The sequence below is a fragment of the Pyxicephalus adspersus genome, chromosome 2 (assembly GCF_032062135.1).
Source record: "Pyxicephalus adspersus chromosome 2, UCB_Pads_2.0, whole genome shotgun sequence".
Taxonomy (NCBI): Eukaryota; Metazoa; Chordata; class Amphibia; order Anura; family Pyxicephalidae; genus Pyxicephalus; species Pyxicephalus adspersus.
This window is the reverse complement of record NC_092859.1, coordinates 132693154-132718851: the sequence shown is the minus strand read 5'-3', so window position 1 is coordinate 132718851 and position 25698 is coordinate 132693154. Positions and strand designations below refer to the sequence as shown.

The window sequence follows — 25698 nt, the reverse complement described above, 5'->3', positions numbered from 1 at the left end:
GAAGTCACTACATTTATATTTATGGTAGCATTCGATCATTCTAAAACTAACATGACCATTGTTCTTTTTTTTCCAGACTTAAAAAAAGTACCGAATACCATGGGAAGAGGTCCATATTTTGCTGTACTCCACACATTTAATTGTTGCCATCAAGAGATTGTCAGTTTGTATACATAATATCATGTTCTATTTGTTGTGTTTCCTGGCATCAGAAGAGTATATGTTCTGGGAGCAGCCAAACATTTTACACTATTCTGTTGCATGAAGTTGCCGTCCCAACAGATTTCACAGCCTACAATGTGTGCACTTATTTTTCCAACCCGGTAAACATTTAATCGTAAATCATTTTTTATGCCAATGGGCTTTGGTTTACTTTTATTACACTTTTATATTGTGCATCCAACATCAAATCATGCTAATAACCAAATCACCCAGTCAGCGATTATTGCATCAAGGGCTTGTATCAGTAGACTATTGTTCATTCTAGGTGGGTTTTGGATTCCCATATATGTCTATGGACATTCAAAATCCTTAAGAGGTGAAATGCAAGTCATAAGGGGAGTATTTAAAAATTAAACACACATGACAATAAGATGAGAATGATCTCAGAAGCTCAGACTGATGTCATGGACACAAGCCCAACACCCAATATGCTTAATAGCCTGACAGATGGTTAGCGCCACAAATTTATTGTGAATTTCCAACACATCTAAGAAAGAATAATAGAACCTAGTAGAACATTCTATCTTTTTGGGATTACTGTTAGAGGATAAAACACAATCCTTCAATCTTTACCTATCACACAGATTGGCTTGCTATGGTCAGGCAGTTGCCTCACTTTTCTGGGCCAATGGATGACAACAACACATTTAGATACTTTGCATTCTTTCCTGAACCTGGAATGGGAAGCTCTGAAGCCTATCACACCAAACAGATTTAAAACTATCCATATGTAACATTGAGTGCATCTGGTGGTTTCTAGCACTTCCTCAGCCAAGCATCACATTGGGCTATGAAGTCATTTTGGAATCAAGACATGTATTGGTACTTTAAAATGTTTTCATGCCTTGATTCAAGCATTAGGATGCATGCTTACAAGTATTTTAACTCCGTTTTAAAGCCACATCTTTACACCTAGTAAAATCCACATTTCTGATGCACTGTGGCACACATGATGAAAACACAAAGTGTAAGTGGGCACCAAGGCATAATTCAGATAACAAGTGTATATCTCTTTCATACTGTAACCATTGAGATCTATCTACTACAACGCCATCTTACACTGTGATTGTATTACAGTTTGCCTTTACCATACAGATAGGTTGCTATAAATGTGGAAATGTGCATCAGGACAGTGGAAAATGTTTTATTTTATCACATTGTGGTTGGAAAAATTGGCTGCCATGTAAAAGAGCTTGGCCTATACAAATCAGATGATATCACCTAGCCTTCCTGTTTCACCTATGTAAATATTAGATGCTGTTTAGTACAAAATACCTTTTGTGCATTCCAGGGCTAGTGAAATGGCAGCTTTAAAACATTGCTTTGTTGATAGAACTGTACTCATTAACTCCAAAAACTCTTATGTTAAAGAGGAGAGGTAAAGGTTGATAAAGGGAATAATATGAATGTTTTTTTTTTGTTTGTTTGTTATTGTAATCTGCTATTATTATTTAGCACTTTCTTTAGCTCTGTATTACAAAAATTGTAAAGGAATTTTAGAAATATTATGAGGCGGTGTCTTGACATGAAGCAAATGTTGATTTGATAAATTTTAATGTAGGGTTCAATCCTTAATTTTGTTACAAGTTAATTCTGTACATATGATGTTAAAACATAATACAGTACATCAACAGGTATATTATCTGTATGTTTATTCCTTTCCACTTGGTAAATCTAGATATAAGGTATTATAAATATTTCTGGTTAAAAGATTTGTATGACCAGATATGTCATTTTAGCAGCTATGATTGCCAGCATGGACAATCACTGATATTCAGCAATGATTTGCACCCTGTAACCCACACCTCAACCATGTTTTTTATACTGAAAAATGCATTTTAACAGTTTTACTTCTAAGAATACAAATGTGTTCAATTGTACAAATAATCATTGTGCTAAAGTTTATGTATTTTGCCCTCAATGTACTAGAATGTAGCAACACTCCCAGATGTACATGATGATGTGTTTAAGGAGGGGAGGTTTCTTGCTGTGAGATAGATATACATTGATTGATAGTATACCTAGATCGCCACATCCCTGTAATACAACATGGGAACATAACAATTGGTAATGTAATGTAACACCAAATTAATTCCAAAATGAACAAATGAAAAAAAGGGTCAGTCAGTGGTCTCTGAGAACATCTGATTATGTAGTTCATGGGTAAATAGATGAACTGACATAACATAATATATGTTTCATACAAATTTTATTTGCTGTAAACAGAAAATATAATGTACAGATGGCATTTTATTTTTAAAGCAGTAAATCTGACATTCACCAAACATTCATTGGTGGAGAATCTTTCAGGCCCTTGTGTTTTCAGTGGCAGGAAAGAAATAACACTTCCGTTTCCTCAAATAGCTTGTTTAGGGCATTAATAGTATTGTTCTAACTGTGCTAAATTAAAAAAATGCTGGAGTTTTTACCTATAAAAATGTTTTAGCTTTTAATAACCTTGCTCACTTTTAAATTCACAAACCAGTAACATGACAGCCCCCTTTAAACTGGCATGTTTTGGGATTAGCTTGCACATCAATTCAAAACAATAAATATAAAAAGTAACATTTGTTTTGAACTTAAACATAAGCAGTAATTTGCTATATTAATAATAATAATAATAATAATTAATAATTATTATTAATTATTGTTTATTTTATGGTATCAATAAAGTAATCCTGGACTTTGCTCAGAGTTGAAAAGTAACAGGTTCACTTTGTAGCATGCTGTACTTACCTATTCCACAGTGGCGGGTGTAGCCAACAGTGGGCCCCTGTGCAGAACTGACTTGGGGCCCTTGTTTGGTTAGGAGAGTCAGGGCCCTTGCCACTTTGCATCTCTCTAGGTCTGCCCCTGCTATGTAGCATATCACTGGCTGCCTTAAATCACCACCAAAAATCCTGAAAACCTCCAATGTTTTCCATAATACAACGCTAATGATATTATAAAATAACATGTTTGCAATTGGCAGAACTACTTTACTTTGTAGAACAGCCTTTCCTGGCCTTTGTAAAGGGGTGTGGTGGGGGGGTTGAAATAATTTTGCAGGTTTTCAGGGAACCTCTGCTTCAATTACTATTTACACAATCATAATACATTATCATGTGAAGAACGTCCCCCTTACAGATAACTAAAAAGATCATTGGTGTCACCTAAAGTGACTTGAGTGGCACAATATGCTCATTGCTCAAGGTACCCCTAGCAACCTCTGGAGGAACCTTGGTTAAGAAACACTGGTGTAGACGAAGAGTACTGAAAGAATACTCCATTTGCTTCATGTTAATTACCTGTTTCAAATGATTCTTTAGAAATCCTGTCTTGACAGCAACCTTTACATTGTTACCTAAAATTTTTAATGGATAAAGGGAGCTCAAAGCCACTCAGTGGCTTTTTAATTCACAGGGATTGTTTGGAAGATATAGTTCAGCATCAGTGGTAGGTTCACATTCTGCTTTTGGACCATGGAACGAAGAAGTTTGAGCACCTCCCACAGATATTCTCATTCCATCCATTTCATTCAAATGGTTTGCCCTCAAAGTCACCAGAACATGGGGCAGTCTGAAGTATGTTAAGATTTTGGAAGTATGTAAGCAACCACAATGAAGAACAGTCACCCTCCATGTAAACTATGGTAACAGTTTTGTCATAGCAGATCTGTGAATATAGAGATTCAAGAGGAAGATAGGATTATTTTCTACCTAGCTAAAAACGAAAATACTAATAAACAATCATTCCAGAATGTCTTTTCTTGTGAACGATGCTGTTGCTGTTGTGATAATAGATTTTATTTATTTTATTGCATTTTCCAGTGAAAAACCTTTTTATTTTCTCTATATTTGTTCTGCTCGTTCTTGCATCTTTTGCATTTCCAGTGTTTGTAGTTGAAACACATCACATATAAAGATGTATTGCTGTTTTTACAGAATAAACACTCTGGATGTGTGTCAAAAAGTAAGGTTAAAGCTGGTTAAGAGTGAAATAGGTCACACTTGACTTTATTTACAGTATATGTAATGCAAATATTAAAACAGAACTTCTGTAAACAGTGGTGTTGGCTATGATTGTATTGCTGATTAGGGGGTATTGTTTTGTATATTGTGGGTTGTAGCAAATGTAGGTAATGTGTAGCATAATATTAATAAAGGTAAAGAGATATTTACTAAATGTTTTTGTATAACACTTCACATAGTATATATGTCTGATTTGTTACAATTATGTCAGAGCAATTCTTTATTTACAGAATAATAACTCTTCATTCCCCAGTATAATAGATGAGCATTTTCCAGAAGCTCTTCAGCAAAGTGAAACTATTGTCAGATGAGCTTGGGGACCAATATGGACCACATAGATGAGTGGGAATAATGGAAAGTTTTATATTTTGGATGATAACTGATAGTATTGCATACAGATTTCTAGATGCACTTTAATAAAAGTCCAATAGTAAAGTAGAGATTTCAATCCTCTTTCAAACATTTCACCTAACACTAACATCTCTGCTACAGTTATCAACATCAGCACATCCAGTAGCCATCATTGAAGAAATTTCTCTGTTATGGATTTCGGAAAGTCAGATATCTGTCATCAAGAACACCAGATTATTCAGAATGGCTACTTTGTGTATGATCTGTTCCTGCACTGTCATTAGGGTGTAGTTAGGGGTACAATTGGCTCTTTTGTGGTCTCAGGGTTGTATGTTGTCAATGTCAGACTAGGCAGCTATACAAAAAAATGAATTCCTTACCATTGGGGCAAAAACAAAGCAAGGGGCACATAAAAATTATTTGCATTGCACTTAATTCTGTGTTTTTTTTAATTGTGCAACGTTTAGGCCAATTACCATTGTCAAAAGAGCTGCTCAAGGTAACTGAAACACTGCTTTGTGGATTTATGTGCACTGGGTAACAAAACCTGTAAGGTTTTATATTTGTGTTTTTACAAAACTTTTAGTTTTAGCAGAGTGCAAAGTGTAATTTTTTTTCTATTTCATCCATTGGAGGCTTTGCTGAAATGATTACTTTAGCATTTATACTCTTCTAGATGCAAGGGGATGGCCCTCAACATAGGTCCTTGATACATTACATTGAATACATTGATGATAAATTTTGGTGGCCCCTGGGAAGTTTAGATGTTCTGATGCTACATCATTAATATGTACTTCATTGTTTTTCATAATTTACTGTAACAATCTTCAGTCCTTCAAAGAAACAATGTTCAGATCATTTTACATTAACAAAAAGCATATAGTAAATCATTGGTGATGTTAATCCTTTTGGAGATCTTCACGTGGAGCTCTTGCTTCTATTCAGATTTGATCCCTGTTTTTACTTTCACAAAAAACTCTGGTTCACTGATACACCGATGAGCCAATAGCTGGGGAACAGATGCAAAGAGTGTATTCATAAATAGAAATAAAAGCCTGGCTTCATCAGGAACTCTGTGGATGTAAGGAGTCCGGGCATGGAGAGAAGCACCAATGTGAGAGAACTGTGCCTGTACAGTACAGAGAAAATGAATCATTTATTTTAAATCCATATATAGAAAAAACAAGAATAACAAACACCACCAATAATATATTAGTGCTGCAAAAATAAAACATTTTCAGCTGAGGGTCTAAATGGATGGTGAAACAATATGTTTCTGTACAGCTAATACCCATATGTGGGGACAGGTTAAAGCTTCTGTATTTAAGGCATTTTCACACATTTAGGTTCATAAAATTTGGACAGAGACTACTTTTTCCTATTTTTGGTTCTGTACATTACCACAGTTAATTTTAAATGAAACGACTCAGATGCAGTTGAACTGCAGAGATTGAGCTTTAATTCAGTAGGTTAAACAAAAAGATTGCATAAAAATGTAAGGAACTAAACCAATCACTTCATTTCAAGGGCTCAAAAGTTATTATACAATTGACTCAAAGGCTATTTCATGGGCTGGTGTGGGCAATTCTTTCATTATGTCATTATCAATTAAGCAGATAAAAGGCCTGGAGTTGATTTGAGAGGGGGTGGGGGGGGGGGGGGGGGGGGGGGGGGGGGTGCTTGTATGTGGAAGATTTTATTTGTATATAATATGCAGTCAAAGGAGCTCTCCATGCAGGTGAAACAAGCCATCCTTAAGCTGCAAAAACAGAAAAAACCCATCCGAGAAATTGCTACAATATTAGGAGTGGCGAAATCTAGTTTGATACATCATGAGAAAGAAACAAAGCACTGGTGAACACAGCAACACCAAAAGACCTGGACGTCCACGGAGGACAACAGTGGCGGATGATCGCAGAATCATTTCCATGGTGAAGGAAACCCCTTCACAACAGCCAACCAAGTGAACAACACTCTCCAGGAAGTAGACATATTGATATCAAAGTCTACCATAAAGAGAAGACTGCATGAAAGTAAATACAGAGGGTGCACTGCAAGGTGCAAGCCACTCACAAGCCTCAAGAATAGAAAGGCTAGATTGGACTTTGCTCAAAAACATCTAAAAAAGCCAGCACAGTTCTGGAAAAACATTCCTTGGACAGATGAAACCAAGATCAACCTTTACCAGAATGATGGCAAGAAAAAAGTATGGAGAAGGCCTGGAACAGCTCATGATCCAAAGCATAGCACAACATCTGTAAAACATGGCGGAGACAGTGTGATGGCTTAGGCGTGCATGGCTGCCATGGCACTGGTACACTAGTGTTTATCCATGATGTGACACAGGACAGAAGCAGCTGAATTAATTCTGAGGTGTTCAGAGACATACTGTCTGCTCATATCCAGCTAAATGCAGTCACAGTGATTGGGAGGCATTTTATAATACAGATGGACAATGACCCAAAACATACAGCCAAAGCAACCCAGGAGTTTATTAAAGCAAAGAAGTAGAATATTCTTGAATGGCCAAGTCAGTCACCTGATCTGAACCCAATTGAGCATGATTTTCACTTGCTGAAGACTAAACTTTGGACAGAAAGGCCAACAAACAAACAGCAACTGAAAGCCGCTGCAGTAAAGGCCTGGCAGAGCATTAAAAAGGAGGAACCCAGCATCTGGTGATGTCCATGAGTTCAACACTACAGGCTGTCATTGCCAGCAAAGGGTTTTCATCTAAGCATTAGAAATAAACATTTTCAGCTTTTTAATTTGTCTAATTACTTTTGAGCCCCTGAAATTAAGTGATTTTATGCAGTCTTTTTGTTTCCACCCAGTGAATTAAACCTGAAAGTCTGGTAATGTACAGAACCAAAATTAGAAAAAAGTTGTCTCTGTCCAAATATTTATGGACCTACTTGTATATGTATAAACATGATTTAAAAGTCCATAAACCATGGATGATACATATTTGATACTCTGCACAATCCTTCCATCATTTTTACATGCTCTGGCTGTGCGTGCAAGTGCCTTGGAAGAGCAGTATGAGACCTTTTAAAAACATGCACAGGGCTCATTGAAATGCATACATTTCTTGGTGTCTTGTAAACATCCATATGTCAGAACAACAAAATCTGCCTTTCTCAAACTTTACACCTCCTAGAAAAAATGTTCAGTTTAGGAAAACCTTAAATAGGTTTTAGGTTTTGGGGAACTACTGCTAAAACTAATTTGTTGAAGTCAGTGGGGAAAAAGCCTCTCTGTGATAAGTAGGAAGAATGCCCTCCTACATTGGGGGCTAGAAGAGCATCAATATAGATACCTAAAAGCATCGGTCATGCAGCTGGCTCTACCAAGGGGTGGTGCCTCCAGAAATATGCAGGCATCATCAAATGGGAGGTCAATCAGCCACAGTTTGAGGAGCCCCTAGCATCCTTTTGAGAACCCTGGTTGAGCATTGCTGGCCTTAAAGCTGAAAGCGTTAATCTAACTGAATAATTCATGTAATTCATATTCATACTGAGTAGCTTAGCACAGGTCTTGTGATTTATGAGCATCACATGTCATGACTATGTGAATCATACTGCACAATAATTGCTAAACATAAAAATGCAATGTGGCTTTGTAATTGGTGGGAGTTGGGTATATCCTGATTGTCTTTGCTTTGTCTGCGCAAACCTGCAACAGGCTCCGAGTCCCTGATGTTCTGAGTGCTGTGCTGTACTGATGGGCAATGCTACAGCTTTTCCTGATGGTGTAAAGCAACACGTCATGGGGTGCTTGCTGACAGATATAAAGTGCCCTTATGTCCCAGCAATAGGTTCCAAGTCTTCACGGTTATGTTTGCATGCTAGACCAATTTGATTTCCTGGTAGGGTTATTACTATTAAACTATTTATATAGTAAATAGCGCTGTATATCAAATAGGGTTGCGCTTCCACAAATTCCTATTTTACATAACATTATGGTATATTGGGAACGGTCAAGCTTTGATGCTACCAGGTAATGCTGGAGGTTTGCCAGTGAGTATAGCCTGATATTTAGGGATAATGGTGGAGACTTGAGGGATGCAGCAAGGACATTCCTGCACAATACCCAAAAGCAAAGGATTTTTTTCGCCTTGACTTCCCCGGTCCTGAAATATTACGTAGCTACTGTGTTTACACACCTAATGTGGCAACATTGCAAAAATGCAACATAATTTGCTGGAACACAGACGTAGGTGGGAACACCCAAAACTTGGAGGTGGAGAGGAACAGGAATACCAACATAAAAAAGTCCGGCTGACTAACCCCACCATTATCCTCTTAAAGCTAAAATATCAGGTCTGGGTGAACTGCTCTTTTAATGCTTCTCATACATCTAATTAATGAGGGACTTATCCAAGCAAAAGAGCAATAAAAGGCAGCACCTAAAGCGGCAGTAAATGTTAAAAATCTGTCACCAAGCAGGTAATTTATTGCATGAGGGACAGGCAATGTCATTCAATAGAATAAACTTACCTGCCTGTTTGCAATTGTTATTTACACTCATCTGTCCTTGCCCTGTCGTGGACATCACCTCCTTCATTTAGTCATCTTAAACTATAAATTCACTTTCTTATGTTACAGGTAATGCACACACACAAATGTAGATTAGAGAATCCCTACCTGAGCGAATCCCCCGGCATGAATAAGAGTCAGGTCGGGCATCCACGTACATCCAGGAACCAGCAAACCATACAATGTGAATAGATTGCAGGGCACTGAATAGAACATATATACCAACATCTGCAAAACATTGGGAAATTATAACAACACTAGAAATAAATGAAACTTCTATTAACTTAAATCATTGGAGTAAATAGAATAGGAACTTCAGAAAGAAGTCTGGTTCTTACAGGTCCCCACTGCACCCATTGACTGGCCAGTGGAAGGAGAAACAGCACATTGTTTAGTCTATTTCCCTGTTACAATGGGTTTTCCTTGTAATGCTGCATAATTGACTAACTTATATGGCTGCTTCTCCCATCCCTTTCTAAATGTTAATACTGTACAGTAGACCAGCAGTTGCCAACTGGTGGTCTGCAGACCACTGGTGGTTCATGGCTCTGGCCAGTGCGCCCCCCAGGGGGGTCAAGAGAAGGACCCCACTGGGGGGGCACCGGCCAGAGCCATGGACCGTGTCTCCCGTATGGATCGCAGGCTCAAGGCGGTGAGTGGGTTATGTTTTTGGACACACTCTGGGTGGGTTCTGGCATCATGACGTTTGTACCCCTTTAAGTGACACACAGCTCCCCACAAATGTGTGGTCCAGAATTCGTGAAATTAGTGGTCCATCGCGTCCAAAAGGTTGGCAACCACAGCAGTAGACTGCAAGAGGTTAATACCAACCTATATGAAGATACTTGCACAGCTTGCATAAAAAACAGGTAATGATGTATTAATGATTACAGAGTGGTGGTTCTTACATCTGATTTTAGTGTTATTTCAGAAAAAAGTTTACCTGAAGTTTTGAGTAGGCGGTTGGATCTTTAAGATACGGTTCTTGAAATTGTGAGTAAAAACGACAGATATCAGAAAGACAATCCAGGGCAACCTGTGAAACAAAATACCAGTCACATTAAAGATGTATTTCCGCCCCCCTGAAATCTATGCTCACAAACAGGGTAGTCAGGGTAAACAGGATTGGGAAATGAGGTAGCCAGTCCAATCCACACATTACTCAAATATGTAAAATATGAGGGAATGGGTGCACTTCAAAGAGAACTGTGCGAACATGTCCCAAGTGTTTTTTTTTTTACACAGCATGTTATTTTTCTGTAAATCACAGTAAAATGAGTCACCAATAATAATTTACACATTTAAAGCCAACTGACACCTATACTAGACTGTGATCTAAAATCTGATGCAAATTACCCTAGCTAGGTTTAAGATGCAATATTCTGCCAATATCTTACCTTTCTTAAAGGAAAATCACAGCATATTTTCACAGTGCATATTTCATGTCATTTTTGTAACACATTAGGACTCGCACAGCTAAATGCCTCCTCTTCCTGATTTTTGAGAAAGAGATTTTCAGATTTGCCTCTAGTGGGAGCATTCCGTTCAATTAAATTCTGTGTTACCCTGGAGTTTCACCGGAGGTTCCATGAACTGTGGCTGGCTGACCTCATATTAAATAACATTATTGTCTTTAGTGTTCTTTGACCAAAGCCATGTAGAAGGGCCAATTCCATGACTGGCCTCACATGAAAGGGGCTTTTTTTTCCAGTGACCCCCAATATATGGGTTTTAGCAGTGGTTCCCCAAGACAAATGGATGACAAAGGCTGCAGTAGGATATCAGCCACATTGGGACAATATTTTTAGCAAGTCCGCCATCTTATAGACATGCATTGTGAGTACACAACCATTGTGCAGCACTGCAAAGCATGGGTTTGCATATATAGTAAAAAACATGGCTGTCCCTGTGTACATAATTTACATCAAGGAGGTTCCTTTTACTTTTATTTAAAACATTTTTTTTTAAAATGAGACTTTAAAGGTTTATTACAATGACACAAGGGAAATTAATGTGCATGCTGGTGGGTTCATACTGTTCATGTGATACCATTACGCAAAGAGAATTACCTAAGCTACATCCTTTTGTTTGCTCAGACTTTTGCTGTGTGTGTGTTAGCATTGAGGTCTGGTTTTAAAGCAGTAAACTGACATTCACCAGACGTGCCCTGGTGAAGAATCTTGCAGGCCCATATGTTTTAATGGCAGTAATTGATTCTACAGCAGGGAAAGTCTCAGGGACTGTCAGAATCATTGCTTTATACATATTATTATTATTATTATTACACAGTATTTATATAGCAGCAACATATTATGCAGCGCTGTACAAAGTCCACAGTCATGTCAGTAGCTGTCCCTCCAAGGGGCTCACAATCTAATGTCCCTACATAGACCACATTGCGTAAAGCCGACTCTAAACACAAGATGCATCCATAGTGTGGACATTGTCTCTCTCCATATATTTATGGTTCATGTAGAACAGATGACAACAGTGTATAATAATAAGTCAGTGCAGAATACATGCTGGGTATTTTTATCCATTAGTCATATCTCTGATACACTATGTGATAATTAAATGACTCACCATTCCACGGAATACACAAAAGACACTTGCAGCAATAAGATACAAAGATAACAGCAAGTCCAATGGTCTCTGGAATATATTCTTCTTTTGTATATTTTGTGTGGCCTGCAAAGAAACAATGCAGAATAATGACAATTCATATATAGACGGGCAATATGTAGATTTTACAGGAGTGAAAACCTCAACTTGATTCCATGAAACTTGCTAAACCCCCTTGCATCAAAAACAACTATTTTAAAAAGGAAATAATTGATTTTCATCCTTGGCTTCTACTCGGCACCCCCCAACATATCTTGCAGTCCCCTTCTGACTACAGGCACTTCAGTGATGACCCCGTATCTCTGTCGTATAATATTGTTATCTGTCATCATAAGCATCAGGAGACAGAAACCATGGCAAGAATACCAAGTATTATTATTCAGCTACAGTTTAAAAAATTTGAAATTTGCATTTGAAATTATAATACTCTTACAGCTATTGTGTGAATTTAGATTAATTATTACTTCATCTGACAATTCTGCAAGCATTACCAAGTATCAAGAATCTAGCTCTTCGGGGCAGGGTCCTCTTCTCCTGTGTCACTGTCTGTATTCATCTATCATATGCATCTACCGTGTTTCCCCGATGATAAGGCAGGGCCATCAAATAAGACAGCCCCCCTTTTTAGAAAAAAATTTAAAATAAGGCCCCCCCCGCAAATAAGCCACCCACCGATACCTGCACTTACCCGAATCGGGTGGTACGGTGGGTGACTCCGTGTGGTCTCACACCTATTGACTGTAATAACTGCCAGGAACCCAAGCAAGACTGTGACAACACTGGGTGCCAAAGCAAACAATCACTGAGCATTTCTCCAGCAGTCCAACATGTCTTGTACACTCTGCAAATCCCCTAACAGCTGCTCCACCTCACACCATGGCAAGTGTTAATCCAGTGCTGTACGAGGCTCCTGTAAAGTGTTGTAAAATTAAATGTGGATAAAATTAAATTTGAATGTTTATTATCTATTTGAGCTACTGACCTGCAATACTTCCAGGAATAAAGACGACCATACTCATTATAATGGATCCAATCCAATAAAGGCCAATCGTTCTGTAGTTTTGACTGTAGAAGAAAACAGCAGTAAGTGTGTGTTGCTGACAAATTGTAGTTTTTGCTTGTATGTGTTCCTACGTCTTTAAATTAATGCCATACAAAGATTATTCTCTAAAGTCCTTATAAAGGCAGGAATAACATGATATGACTTTAGAACATGATATGTCGATATGAAGCCCAATAATGGATATGATCCTACACTGCTGCATGTGAAATCAATTTAATTGCTCCAAAGGTGCACTTGTGCAAAATACACACACATATATAGACATATCCTATCCAGCTTCCGGTAAATACGCCTCCCCATGTCTCTGGTGAATATGCAGTTACATTTAGTAACTGATGGCACTTCTTTATAGAAACAGATTCTTCTTGTACCTAGTGACCAATGTCATATATCTGCTTAGAGGTATTTGGATTCGGTTCTGTTTACACAACTGTTTCAGTTGAGGAATATTAAAGCTATGTAGCTTAAAGGATAACGGGACATTTATGGGACTATTTCCACTTCCCTTGGAACACAATCAGGTCTACGGGGCTCTAATGTGAAAGCATAACTAGAACAGTGCTAGAAGTGAGCCGCAGCTGTTTGATACCAGTACATATATCTCTGGAGGAGAAGGATTTATTTCGGTCAAAGATGGGGCAATACCTGCATTTTGTATAAAAGTCCAGCTGTCATTTAAATCACCAGTCATGAAACAATTTATTCTTGTTAAGACTAAATTGGGTTGTGACTTGGCTCTCCAAACCAGACATTTTTATTATTCAGAACATTTTATTTGCTTGCATGCTGTTCTGCTGAATTACTGACATTCTAATGAAGAAGTCAGTTTTTCTCACACATAATTGCTAGCATGGGGAAGAAAAAAGCCTTGCGTTATCATAGGTGAGAAGTAGCAGGTATTCTTCTTCACACAATTTAGGACATCCTTGAACTTTCTTTAAAAATAAGGCCATTTTCAGACGTGCAGCTGACTGCAGTATTGAACCAGGGACTTAAACATGCTCCCAGCTGCTCCCATTCATCTGAAAAGGGATCAGCTGGGAACTATGTTGAGCACGTGGTTGGATTGTGGCACGGTTCTTAGAAGTGAGTTCTGGCCAATGAAATTTCTTTTATTCCTCTGGAGAAAGAATAAGAAATGCAAGTATGTGCAAGTTCCCTGACCAGTGGTGCAGTTTGCATTTGCTATGCACATAGGAGCAACTATACATGCAGTTTTCCATTTCAAGTGTGACAATAGCCTAATCATATAATAGGGATCTTTCATTTTACTTTATCACAAGTTCTTCCTAAGACTTAGGAAAATACTTGCATGAAAACTAATAACAAGAGTTATCATGGCATTATTAGGTAATGTATCATGTAATCATATATCTACTATACATAATGTACCCTTTACTACTGAGGGATATAGTATTAATCACTAATAGCTGCCATGCACTATATGACTACAAAGTTTCTACAATCCTGTTGCAGAATTTCCTCATACATTCACATTTGAACATGCCTTCCAGATCCTCTTCTATCACCCACAGATTGAGATGATCCTTTGTTTGCAATTACTTTCTATCTATGGTTTGTAAAGCCCCCAAAAACTTCAAGACATTAAGCAGATTGAATCACTGCCAAAGAGGTCCTAGAAGATTTTACACCAAAGTCTTAGTCACCTGCCAGGGATTTTTAACACACAGATTTCCTTATATACATATGGTGGGAAAGTGATCAAAATGAACACCCTTTAGGATTATTTCCTGACTATACAGTATACCACCTTGTTAAGGGGATAACCATGTTTAATGCCCTGCTCTGGCATTATTATCTAATATCCATGGTTCAATCAAAACCTACAAAAAAGGCCTCCTAAGACTTTTCCTTGCAGCTACTGAGGGCTAGATCCCTAGGGCTATCATCCCTATCCACTGGCAACCAAGCCAAAGTCCTTCTCTGAAGAAGTTGATCCTAGACATTGAACTCAGTATGAGAATAAGGAAAATGGTGGCATACAACAATGACAGTACTGATGCTCATCCAGACATGGCTTGCTTAGATGATACTTCATTCTTCTCTGCAATTCAGTGCTCATATCAGTGTCTGAGGAACTGAACTTGCCTAATATCTTAGCAAAACTAACCGCCTTTCTTTATCCTCCCATTATATTTCTATTAGTGCCATCATCTTTTTTCTTTATAACCCCTCTCCAAATTCTCCCCCTTTTTTCTCTGCCCATTTTCTACACCACTTCTTCACCTACTCCCAAGCTCCCCATTTACACAACTACTTTAATTGACCTGGGAACCCAGACTCTTCCTTCTTTTCAAAACAACATCCCCCATTCCATGTTGGTAAAGCCCCAGATAGACATCAACTGATACCAGAACTATCATGTATGCCTTTGCTATTGTTATTGGCCCTCTTTTTATTTTCTTTTTTATGTCTTTATATAATATATCTTTATTAATTAAATCATTCCATTGTCATTATAATCCCCAAAACCTGTTGCCTTCAAGATGAATCACTGAAATAGTTCAATGTAATTTGCTCTACATATGTTATACATTTAAACTGCATTAAGTTCCAATTCAAGAAAATCCATTTTTATGACATATATATATATATGCAGCAAGTGACAGACTCAGATTCCACACACAGCTGAATGAAGCATGGCCCCTTTATTACTTCTATCACATATGTAACCATCTACTACCACTCAATTATATGCATGTAGCCAGGCTTAGGATTTGACAAACATACTTTTAAATGATTTGAACATACTGAAAAAATGTCCAAAACATTATATTTAGCCTTCAAAAGCAATACTATAAAAGTAGTGAACATTAAAAACTGGGTAAATATAGGGGGACAGTGTGCTTTTTCTGTATTAAAGCTTGCATGGAATTGTCTTGTATATATTTGCCCAGTTTGTGGACAATAAAAAACTACATACATTTGATCGGTAGTTAAAAAAAACTTTTTTGTCTCAATTTTATTTATATCTAATATTGTCAATGAATATGGAATTATTGTTAATCACAACTACATAAATCATAAAATAGTTACATTGATTTTGCTAATGTTTGTAATAAATCACTTACTCCCAAGCGATCGCTGCCACCATAAGTAGGTACATCAGGTAATGAGCGGTGCCATCCCAGTAGCAGATCATGTGACCATGAGCAGTGTTCAGATACGGCTCAGTCTGATAAATGATAATATGAACATTATTAATCATTATAAAAGAAGTCGTCGTCATATTTTTTTGAATGGCAACTTCATACATTTTTTTCATACCTTTACCATGTAGCATAAAGGTTCATTTTCTATTTTGTACTTGACAACTGTACACATTAAATACTGCTCTTAAAGCTCAACACTCATTTCCGGCAGCATTTTATAAAAAAAACAATGCCCTTCATAATGCTGAAACTTACTTGAATACTTATCCAAAGGTTTTGATGTTTGCATTTTCCAAGTTCCATTACATTGGGGTTGCTAAAGCCAAACCCCAGAAACCCCTTATCATGATTTCTAGATTACTTGAAGGAATTAAAGATGCAAATGATGGTAATTATTAAAGCTGGACAAAGGCCTATAAATCAGAACAGCATGAGCAGATAACAGTTTGGTGTATCACTAAGCTCTCTATGACTTATACAATATATACAACATGGGACATTCAAAATTGGGGTAAGCTATCCATTCTCTCATCTCTATGCAGGAAAGTCCATGTGCTCTTGAAGTCCACTTTAGAAAAACATTCTTAGAAGAATAAAGTTATTTATTGCTTAACTGGAATTTGATCTGAACAAGTTGGCACTATATAGAGTTTAAAAGAGCACCCCAGAACCCATACTGTACGCCAGGTAAATCTAAACCCAATTGTCCATCCTTCCCTCAATACAATGACAAGTCCAGACCTCAGATCAAATCTTTTGCTATATTTTACATGACTCACACGCATAAGATGAGAGTTGTAAGATGAAACAGCCACACTTCCGAAACAGGTATATAACTCAGGGTCGGGGCTGGAGACACATAATAATGAACAATAAATCAGGGTTTACCCCAATTTTTTTTTTAAGCTGGGTGGGAAGAAATTGTATGCGGGAGTGTAAACTCCCAAATACAGCCAGGTGGTTACTAAAAAGTGCCGGGTGATGCGCCCAGCTAAATGGGGTTGGGGAGAACACTGTAAATAAAACTGTGATTTTAGGAAACACAGCAAAAACAGCTTCCCATTCCAAGCACTGAACCAAAGGGCAGAACATGAAAGGAAAAATAAATAAATAATAATGACACATACTAAATATTATTTGCAAATAACATTTTTGGTTAAATAACGCTTTACCAGAGACATAAAATCACTATTGTTGTTACATTTTATTATTTCTGAAAAACAACATTAATCTTTAATCTGCTCCAAATGTGCTAAAATATTTTCCATTCAGGATTTAGAATTACACTCAACAAAATTAATCCATAGAGAGACGGCAAGGGCTGCAGGGGCTAACCAATGAAGGCTAGAAGGTGGATTAAAATATTTTAAATGTTTTATATTTTATATAGTTTCCTATGAAAGAAGCGGGAGGGGTGCTATACCAACCTCATGAAATAACTAGATAGATTGTTATCTAGTGTACAGGGCTAATAGTTAAAACAAATAGGTGCAGCAATTTCCATGTATTGCACAGCATGCTGCAGCTAAAGCAAATTTACCAGCAGGTGTTGCTACTCATAAAAAAATCTGTGATTACACCTGACTGTCCCATTAAATTCTGAGAACTGCTGGGTCATTCACTTCTAGCACAATTCCTATAATTAATATATGCATTTCTTCAGTGACAAACCCAGCAACAGACCCCAATGACAGCCCCCCCCCCCCCCCCAGTGAGGACATCATCTCTGGGGGTCTGTCCCTGGGTTTTTTTGTAATGTTGAGGAGAAGGTATCTGCTCCTGGCTCTGGTCCTGGTTACAAAGTTTCCTACTTGCAGTTTCTCCTGTTTCAGACTGACTACCCAAGGCCACCACCATGCCACCAGCCTGCAGTGCCCACACCATAGATTCATTGTGGGGCCGTAAGTAACTTTGTAACAGATTCAAAATATTAATAATAATTTGGCTACAAAAATTATATTTAGTGAGACACACTTTTGCTGTCAATATCAAACTGAATTGCAAAAAAAAGCCTAAGGGTTGCTGCCTGTTACCATTGTCGGGTGCCTAGTCTCTGCCATTAGGAGCCTGGAAGCAGTAAATGCTGCAGTAAAGTACCGCTATCCTGAACATGCCCCTAAGGCTTACAGACACTTGGGTGTATTTTGCAAAAGGAACTGATACAGTCATCATGTACCATCAATGTACAGACCAGCTATGTATATATCTTAATATTACCTCTTTTAAATAAAGGGTCATAAATCCATCAATGATTCCATCCTGTTCCAGGCCAATGATAAGACCCACCACACTGGTAAAAGCAAATACTGCATATACTAGAACAGAAAAAATGAAACTAAAAGATGGTTATAGTAAAGGAAAGACAGCACAGGTATTAAAAAGACACATTTTAAAGATGAGGAAAAAAATAATTCAGCATTCACATTGTGTATGCATTTGCAATCATCAACTGATCTAATATTGATAGATAATCTGTATAAACATAAATTCTTGAATCGCCAGTGAGCATGGCTATCTTGGTGGTAACTTAGTTAAGCGATTAGGATCATTTCATACTTGTGGCTGACTGCAGCATTATACTGTGGGCTCAATCATGCCCACATCTGCTTCTATTCAACTCAATAAAAGCAGTTGGAAATCATTTTTGGATGTGTTTGGATGTGGCAGTGGTGCTGTTTCTGAAAACGAAAGTCATTTCTGGCCACTCGGTTGCTTTTCATCCTCTGGAGGAAGAACCCCACCACCGCTGCAACCATATGCACTCATTTGCATGTAGAACAGTCACTAACAAAATACGTTTTTCAGGCTAAACAATGTTTTTTATACTATCTATACTTATCTTATACATAAAAAACAAATTCAACTCCACACTGGTTCCCTAGTTTGAGTGTCCTCTGTGAGTTGATATTTTTTGTCAATCTTATTGGGTCAGTGAGTTCCCAATATTGTCCACACAGGCTGGGGCACAGCAAAAACTTCTCCAGAATTCTCCAGTTTTTGACTCAAACTTCTGTAGACCTAGATATAAACTTCATTATACTATCAGGGTATCCAGACTGGCATTTTGAACACTGTTACTTCAGTGACCTATGAGCCCATTCCCTGTCAAAATGGGAGTTTTGTGTCATCTACACATCTTGTTCCTCTTGTGGTATCATCTCAAATGATTTGTACATAGTACATAGTCTAGAAGGAGAACCACATTATCATCAGTGAAGTTTTAGGAAAACCCATACAAAATAAACAATGTATTTAAAACCAAATACTACAGGGGTGTCAAACTCTGGCCCACAGCGTCCTTTTTTTGCCCCCAAAGGAATCCTAAATATTAATTGCAGCTGGCCCGCCGCTGCATTGAAATAGCGCCGTTACTGCAATTCCCGGCATCACTCCCGTCTATAGACCAGCGGCCTCTCTGCCTATGTGTGGCCCCGCATTGGACTGTTTTATAGATGCAAGCAATTGTAGTAGCGGTGCTATTACAGTAAGGAGGGGGTTCCAGCCACTCATAACATTAAGCCCCGCATTTGACTGTTTTATAGACGCAGGGAATTGTAGTAGCGGTGCTATTTTAGTTTCAAGTTTGGCCCGCGACTTTGTCTAAGTTTTTAATTTTGTCCCACTGTGTATTTGAGTTTCACACCCCTGTAATTCTATATCAATTCATATCATGCTTTGTAACTACTGAAATGTCAGGAAATGTCTTAGGGGAGGAGGATTCTCTCTGGTGGGGAATTAATTCCTGCCATTAAAGCACATGGACCTGGAAGATTCTCCACCAGCGTATTTTTCAGTGATTGTCAGATTCCCTGCTTTATATATGAAGGCCTATTAGCATATAATAACAAAACATTTACAAAACAACAAGTAAAGAAGGTTTTATGCAGATACATACCATAAAACAAGGAATCCTTGGGTGGTTTCTGAATGACAAGCAGACGGGATAATATTGCTATGGACACTAAAATCAGAGCACCAGCAACTGTAACCGGCCAGGAACTAGAAAATAGAAAATACATGACAACTAAAAGGACAATAACAAAGTCACTAAGCGTAGCACTGTACAAAATACTTTATTTTATCATTGGTCTTTTTTTATTTTTGCATGATGAATATAGCCCATAGAGGTATCAGGTCCTTTTTCAGATTGGTAAATCTTTCATCAAGTTAGCACACACAAATGTCTGCCACACTAATTACAGGAGTTTTTCTATCTTTCATCTATTAAAAGAGGAGATAACTTCTGCTGAAGTGTTTCAAGCACTGGACTCTGAACCACAACAAATACTTGTCTTAAGGTGCGTACACACTTCCAATTTTTATCGTTCCAATCGAACGACGAACGATTGATTGGGCAAAAAATCGTTCGTAAAAAAGTAACCAACGAACTATCTACGAACGACCTATCTACGAACCAACGAACGTATCTACGAACGATTGTGTCGTTATCTCTATGTGCAGGATCGGTGCTATACGATCGTTCGTAGATATCGTGCAGGATCGTTCATCGTTCGTTTTCCAACGATAATAATTGGAAGTGTGTACGTAGCTTTACACATGTCTGTTTACTGACACAGCAATGTGTAGAGGATTTGGTGCAAGGATTATTCTTGATGCAGAATAAATGCATATATGTCATATACATTATTCTCTTTTAATCCCCGGAAACCAGATGTACATGACAAAAATGTAACAATTAGAGCATAGCAATCTTATAATAACTGATCTATGTATACAGGTAAAGTTTTACAATGATATGTTCAGACATGTGATTGATAGCTTGTTAAAATTACTAGGAAACTGTGCATGGGTAGCAATACTTTGTGGGGCTACTTGGGGTAGTTTAGCAACCATATCGTGGGCACAGGTGTCCCAGATACCAACCTGCCAACCATACTCTGGAAGTGTCAATGGCTGTGGAACTGTTGGGATGTGCAGTGGTGACTTTGTGTATTTACTAACACTAGTTCTTTAGATTGCACTGTATTTTTCTAATATCAAGAGATATATGAAGCTGATTAATTTACATTTATTTACACTTTTTTTTACATTTATTTACACCCGAACCTGGCATCAAACTTGTACTTAGATTTCATATTAGTCTTAGCCACCTCACAATAAACAAAACATTCTGGAATAAAGCTATGTATTTTGGTTTGTCTATTTCTTTATATTGTTTGAAGTAATTTGTTAAGTTCATATTTGTTTATTTATTACACAACTAAAAATTAATGTAGTGCAAGGTTTTCATTCCAGGGGGTGATTGGATACAGAATTATTTTCCAAAAAAGTGTATGAATTCTCCTTAATAGATGGCATTTCAACCCTGAGTGCAATCTGACCTTTTATTTGTTCCTAAGTGTATGACTGTAGTTTGTCTTAATCTGTACAGTAAACGCGGGCTGCTATGTACACACAGTATGGATCAATGCACAGAACATTTCAGTGTGCTAATGGACGGCAGTATGCTCGTGTCAACACGTGGTCTTGCACAAATGTATTTGCCTGTAGGGTCAATAAATGTATGTGTACACAGACTTTATCATCTTCATTAACTACCAATAATCATCTATATTGCCATGTGTAAGAGTCCTAAAGAATATCAGTCACTATTTATAAAAACACAACTAATAAAAGAAGTTCCTTTTGTAAATGTGAATGCACTCCTGCTTCACCTGCACCTATTTGCCTTCTTCTAACTCTTCTAACTCTTGACCTATTAAGAAATCCTAAACAAAGTAATGGGGCAAGGTGTTCTAATGTTTTTGGAAGCTACATTTAGCACCATCCCACCGGCCATAATCTGCCTGCTTTTTACGTGTGAGCACTATAGTAAGTAAAAAAAGGAAAGGTTGTTATATAAAACTATATTAGCATGTTAACCCAGGAAACCAAGGAGGCAAAATCTTTGCAGATTACACTTTAGCTTTAAGCTTAATTAAAATTTACTTTATTGGTTGTAATTAATTTAATAAATCAACCCGTTAGGTTGCTTAAAAACATCAAAATTTTCTACTCACAGATATGAGCACATCATGCATTGCTAGTGGCCTGGCTTGTTCTTCAGTCTTTTGTATCACTAACCTCCAAATATTAAAGCTATTGGTCACCATACCAGTCAGGTAAGTGGCACTATCAGAAGGAGGTCAGCAATGGCTCCAGTCTCCATATTGAAAGATTTATTTTTTGCTATACTGATTTGTTTTTGCATCATTTGGTGGGTATTGTTGTTTTAGATGTTGGGCATCTCTTTTTATTGTGCCCATGTATTGATTTTCTATTTTAGTAATCAGCAATCCGACCACATTTGATAATATTTACACTGCACTTCATTAACCACCTGGGCGTTACACTGAGGTCTAGATTTCTGTACCAAAAGTGTTACAGGTTTTCATGAAATTTTTTTTTTTTAAATTGTAGACCTGTAACTTACAGAAATATGTCCGAATAGGGGTCTAGTTAATATTATTATTACTAATTTTATTAAAATAATCCATCTTTTAAAAATTATCCTACATGCAATCCTTATGTCTAAAGAAATTATTTCTGCATCATTTGTTTTCTCTCATAAGTCACTGTGTTCCAGTTCAGTGCCAACACTGCTATCCAGCCACTATAGAAATGCTTATTACCCCAAGCGTTGTTGGCATCCGGATGCTTCTTCTCTTCATTATCTTTGTATAATCGTTAGACCCTCTGGAAGCTTTATCAGGCATGCATGTGCAGTAAATCATCCCAACACTCATTGGATTCCTTATTGTTAGGACATGATTTGGTATTGCTTGATTTGTCAATGGGTTGTTAAGGTTTATTGATGTTCACAACTATTTAATTCTTCTAACACATTAATATAAACTGCATTTCAATCATTTGCATTTTTAATATTGTTAATATAATATTATTTTATGTTATCTATTACAGGTAAAATTTGATAGTAATCATTTATAATGATAAATATAATAATAAATTATAGTAATATTCGTAATATATGTGCTGTATTTATCACTGTGTAACATGTTTGTGTTTTATTGTTTTCTTTTTAGTGTAATTTGTGTATCATAGTTGCATAGTTAGGTTAAAAAAAGAAAAAAGTATTTTGCGGGTTTATCACTTGGTCATGTGATCACTGATATGATTGGTATTTGGTGATTACGTAGATGAATCGCTAGCTTCAAAAAAAAAAGGACAAACAAAATATGTAATGCCATAATTATTAAAGACATCACTAAAGTTTTCCCCCTGGCTTATACACTGATAAGTCTATATTAACATCTTGCAAGTATCTCTTCAATTGCCAATTGCCATTAAGTGGTTTAAATGTTGATTTGTAAAAAGAAGTTTATACCTAATGTAAGGTGAACAAATAAATGCATTTCCATGCTACAACCTGCATCTCCAAAATGTGGAAAAAAACTGAACCTCCCACACTAGCTATGTGGGTACGTAAAGTGCAAGAGATTCAGAATATGGAAGATCTGACTGCAGGGTATTTCTGATAGAACAGAATGGTATTTAGACACATGGGCTCCCTGGATCTCCTTCCAGGAAATGGTAGACTATAAGATTTTAATTGATTACCAAGCAGTGTAATAATTCAAGCTTAACAGTAGTACTTTGATAGGTACATTGATTTTTGGGGTGATTTTTTAATACTAGAGTTCTCCGGATAACTATTCTCTTTATTTTAACATAGAGAAAAGTATATTGTTACCTGTTTTTATTATGTTTTGTATCCAATCTTGTTTATTGTTATTGTTGAAAAATACATAAAAATCAAGTGTTAAAAAAAATGCATTTCCATTGAAAAGATTTCTATTTCCAAAGGTAAAGCATTGTAGATCAATAAACCAATAGATCTGCGTGCAACATTGCAAATGGAAGTAAGTACATTAGCACTTATTAATGATAACTTCACATTAGTTTTAAATAGACCTTTATAAATGTCCTTTAGTTTCATCACTCTTTGATGGTATGGTCAGTTGTGCTAGAAGACCGTAAACCTCCATGGAATGGGGCTTTCCCAGAACTGAGTGTAAATAAGCACTAAAATTAAATGTATTATAACATTTGGCTCGGTCAAATACAATGTGACCTTTGCAAGTTACCCTTTTAGCCATTTTGATTTTTTAAGCCTAGTTGACAAGTGTCCCTGTTTAACTTTGTCAGTGTCAAACACAATGTTATTCTATCCCCAACTCAGACAGCTGATGGCAGACGAGCATGGATCACAGTGACCCCTCTACAGAGGCTGAATATATGAATGGGAGAAAGTCCATATGGAATATGGAAAGTCCAACAAACTGGTTTTACGGTGCCTTTAAAAAGTTTTCAAAAGCAATATAAATATTATGCATTGTCTTACCATAAAACACAATTCAAACTGACTTCTGTATATACAGTAAAATCCTTTCTCCATCTCATACAACAATGATTACTGTAATAGATGTGTTTCACTTACCTGTTAACTGTAGAGATATAGTTGAAAAGGTAGGTGACAGGAATGGCTGTAAGGGATAATATAAATACACCGGTTGCAGCGGGTGCACTCATTCTTATAAAACTTTTGCTTCCTTTAGGAAAGCAGCATTTCCAGCTCTTTGTCTTAGAAGATGGTAGAGTTTATGATGGGATGCACCACCTGAAACATCTGTTCCATGGCATTGCTTACTATGGTTTCTGCATTATAACAAATGTCTTGAATCTTCTCAGTTCCCCTCTTATAGGTGCAATGCTTTCTGTTCAGCACACACAAGGTTATACATATAGGACACCCGAGCCTCCCCTTGTTCTGTGCAGTGACACAGCTGACTGCTGTTTTCAGCACACAAGCTGCTTCGAATTCCTACAGAGTGGCTGGCTCAGGCCAGTGCCAGTAGAACACATTCGGTGAGCAATGACTTCATTTGAATGAATAAAATTGGAGCAAATCAGAAACCGAATTAATGTGACATCATATTCTCATGTAGAGTATTTCACCCAAATAGCCAAACAGTTATTTCCTTTGAAATGAACTGAATTTTTTAAAACAACTTTTTAATAAATTTTACATATTCAAAAAACTATATAAAAGCCTAAAAGAGAGTAACACATACAACAGAAGCAAAGAAAACATATATATAAATAGAATATTATTGGACAGCAGATGGAGTCCAGCTAACGGGGCTTCTCCCGATTGCTCCTGTTGGCACTTTTGTATACCCTGTTCCAGTTTTCACTATAGTGGGATGACAATTGTATTGAAATGAAAATTGAAATATATGGGGGTGGTTACAACATTATCACAACCCTGTAGCTTGTCAATATGGATCTTCTCAGGGTCCCCAACTCGATTAGTAGAATTGCACCATTTACGCTGAAACCCCCACTGTGTCTGGGAAGACTGGGGGGTATGGGACATAAATGAAAATAGATTTAGTTTAGTGAGAGAAGTTAAAAACAGATTTTAGCTTACTTTTTGTGGATCACATAGTAACAGGATTTGGGACTTTTTTGCTGTCATGTTTCAATTTAAAGTAGAATTAGTGTCCATCTGTAGAAAATAGATATACAGTATATGCTGTTGAATAATTCGTAGGAGCATCTGCACTTACAGATGTCTGCTTAGGCTACGTACTTACATCAGATGGTTCTCATTGGTTATCGCTTCAGGGCTAGTATCGGACGAGAATCTGACGTGTGTACAGCAGCCATCCGATGTCGTTCATTGATCTGACCTGGTG

At 37.2% G+C, this 25698-nt stretch overlaps 2 protein-coding genes across 4 annotated transcripts in view; one reads left to right on the top strand and one right to left on the bottom strand.

The window, feature by feature from the left end:
• HDGFL3 (HDGF like 3) overlaps positions 1–4265 on the top strand; it is a 35367-nt gene extending 31102 nt beyond the window's left edge. For all 3 annotated transcript variants that reach the window (XM_072402444.1, XM_072402442.1, XM_072402443.1), the window contains one exon: positions 77–4265. The gene's annotated coding sequence lies outside the window, so the exon portion shown is untranslated. The remainder of the gene's footprint in view (positions 1–76) is intronic.
• On the bottom strand, positions 4190–24792 carry TM6SF1 (transmembrane 6 superfamily member 1). Its single transcript, XM_072399108.1, has 10 exons — positions 24438–24792; positions 19875–19978; positions 18197–18294; positions 15899–16002; positions 12726–12808; positions 12619–12653; positions 11705–11809; positions 10065–10157; positions 9230–9349; positions 4190–5712 (listed from the first exon to the last, which is right to left on the bottom strand). The coding sequence occupies exons 1-10, from the start codon at positions 24527–24529 to the stop codon at positions 5521–5523; spliced, it is 1026 nt and encodes a 341-aa protein (XP_072255209.1). The 5' UTR covers positions 24530–24792; the 3' UTR covers positions 4190–5520.
• Between the last annotated feature and the right edge of the window lie 906 nt (positions 24793–25698).

Excerpts from the sequence above, each read along its gene's own strand:
- TM6SF1 (XM_072399108.1), bottom strand. The coding sequence starts at position 24,529 with ATGAGTGCACCCGCTGCAACCGGTGTATTTATATTATCCCTTACAGCC. Across the intron at positions 16,003-18,196 it reads TGACCCTTTATTTAAAAGAG|ACTGAGCCGTATCTGAACAC; the intron begins GTAATATTAAGA and ends ATCATTTATCAG. Across the intron at positions 5,713-9,229 it reads ATGCCGGGGGATTCGCTCAG|GCACAGTTCTCTCACATTGG; the intron begins GTAGGGATTCTC and ends TGTACTGTACAG.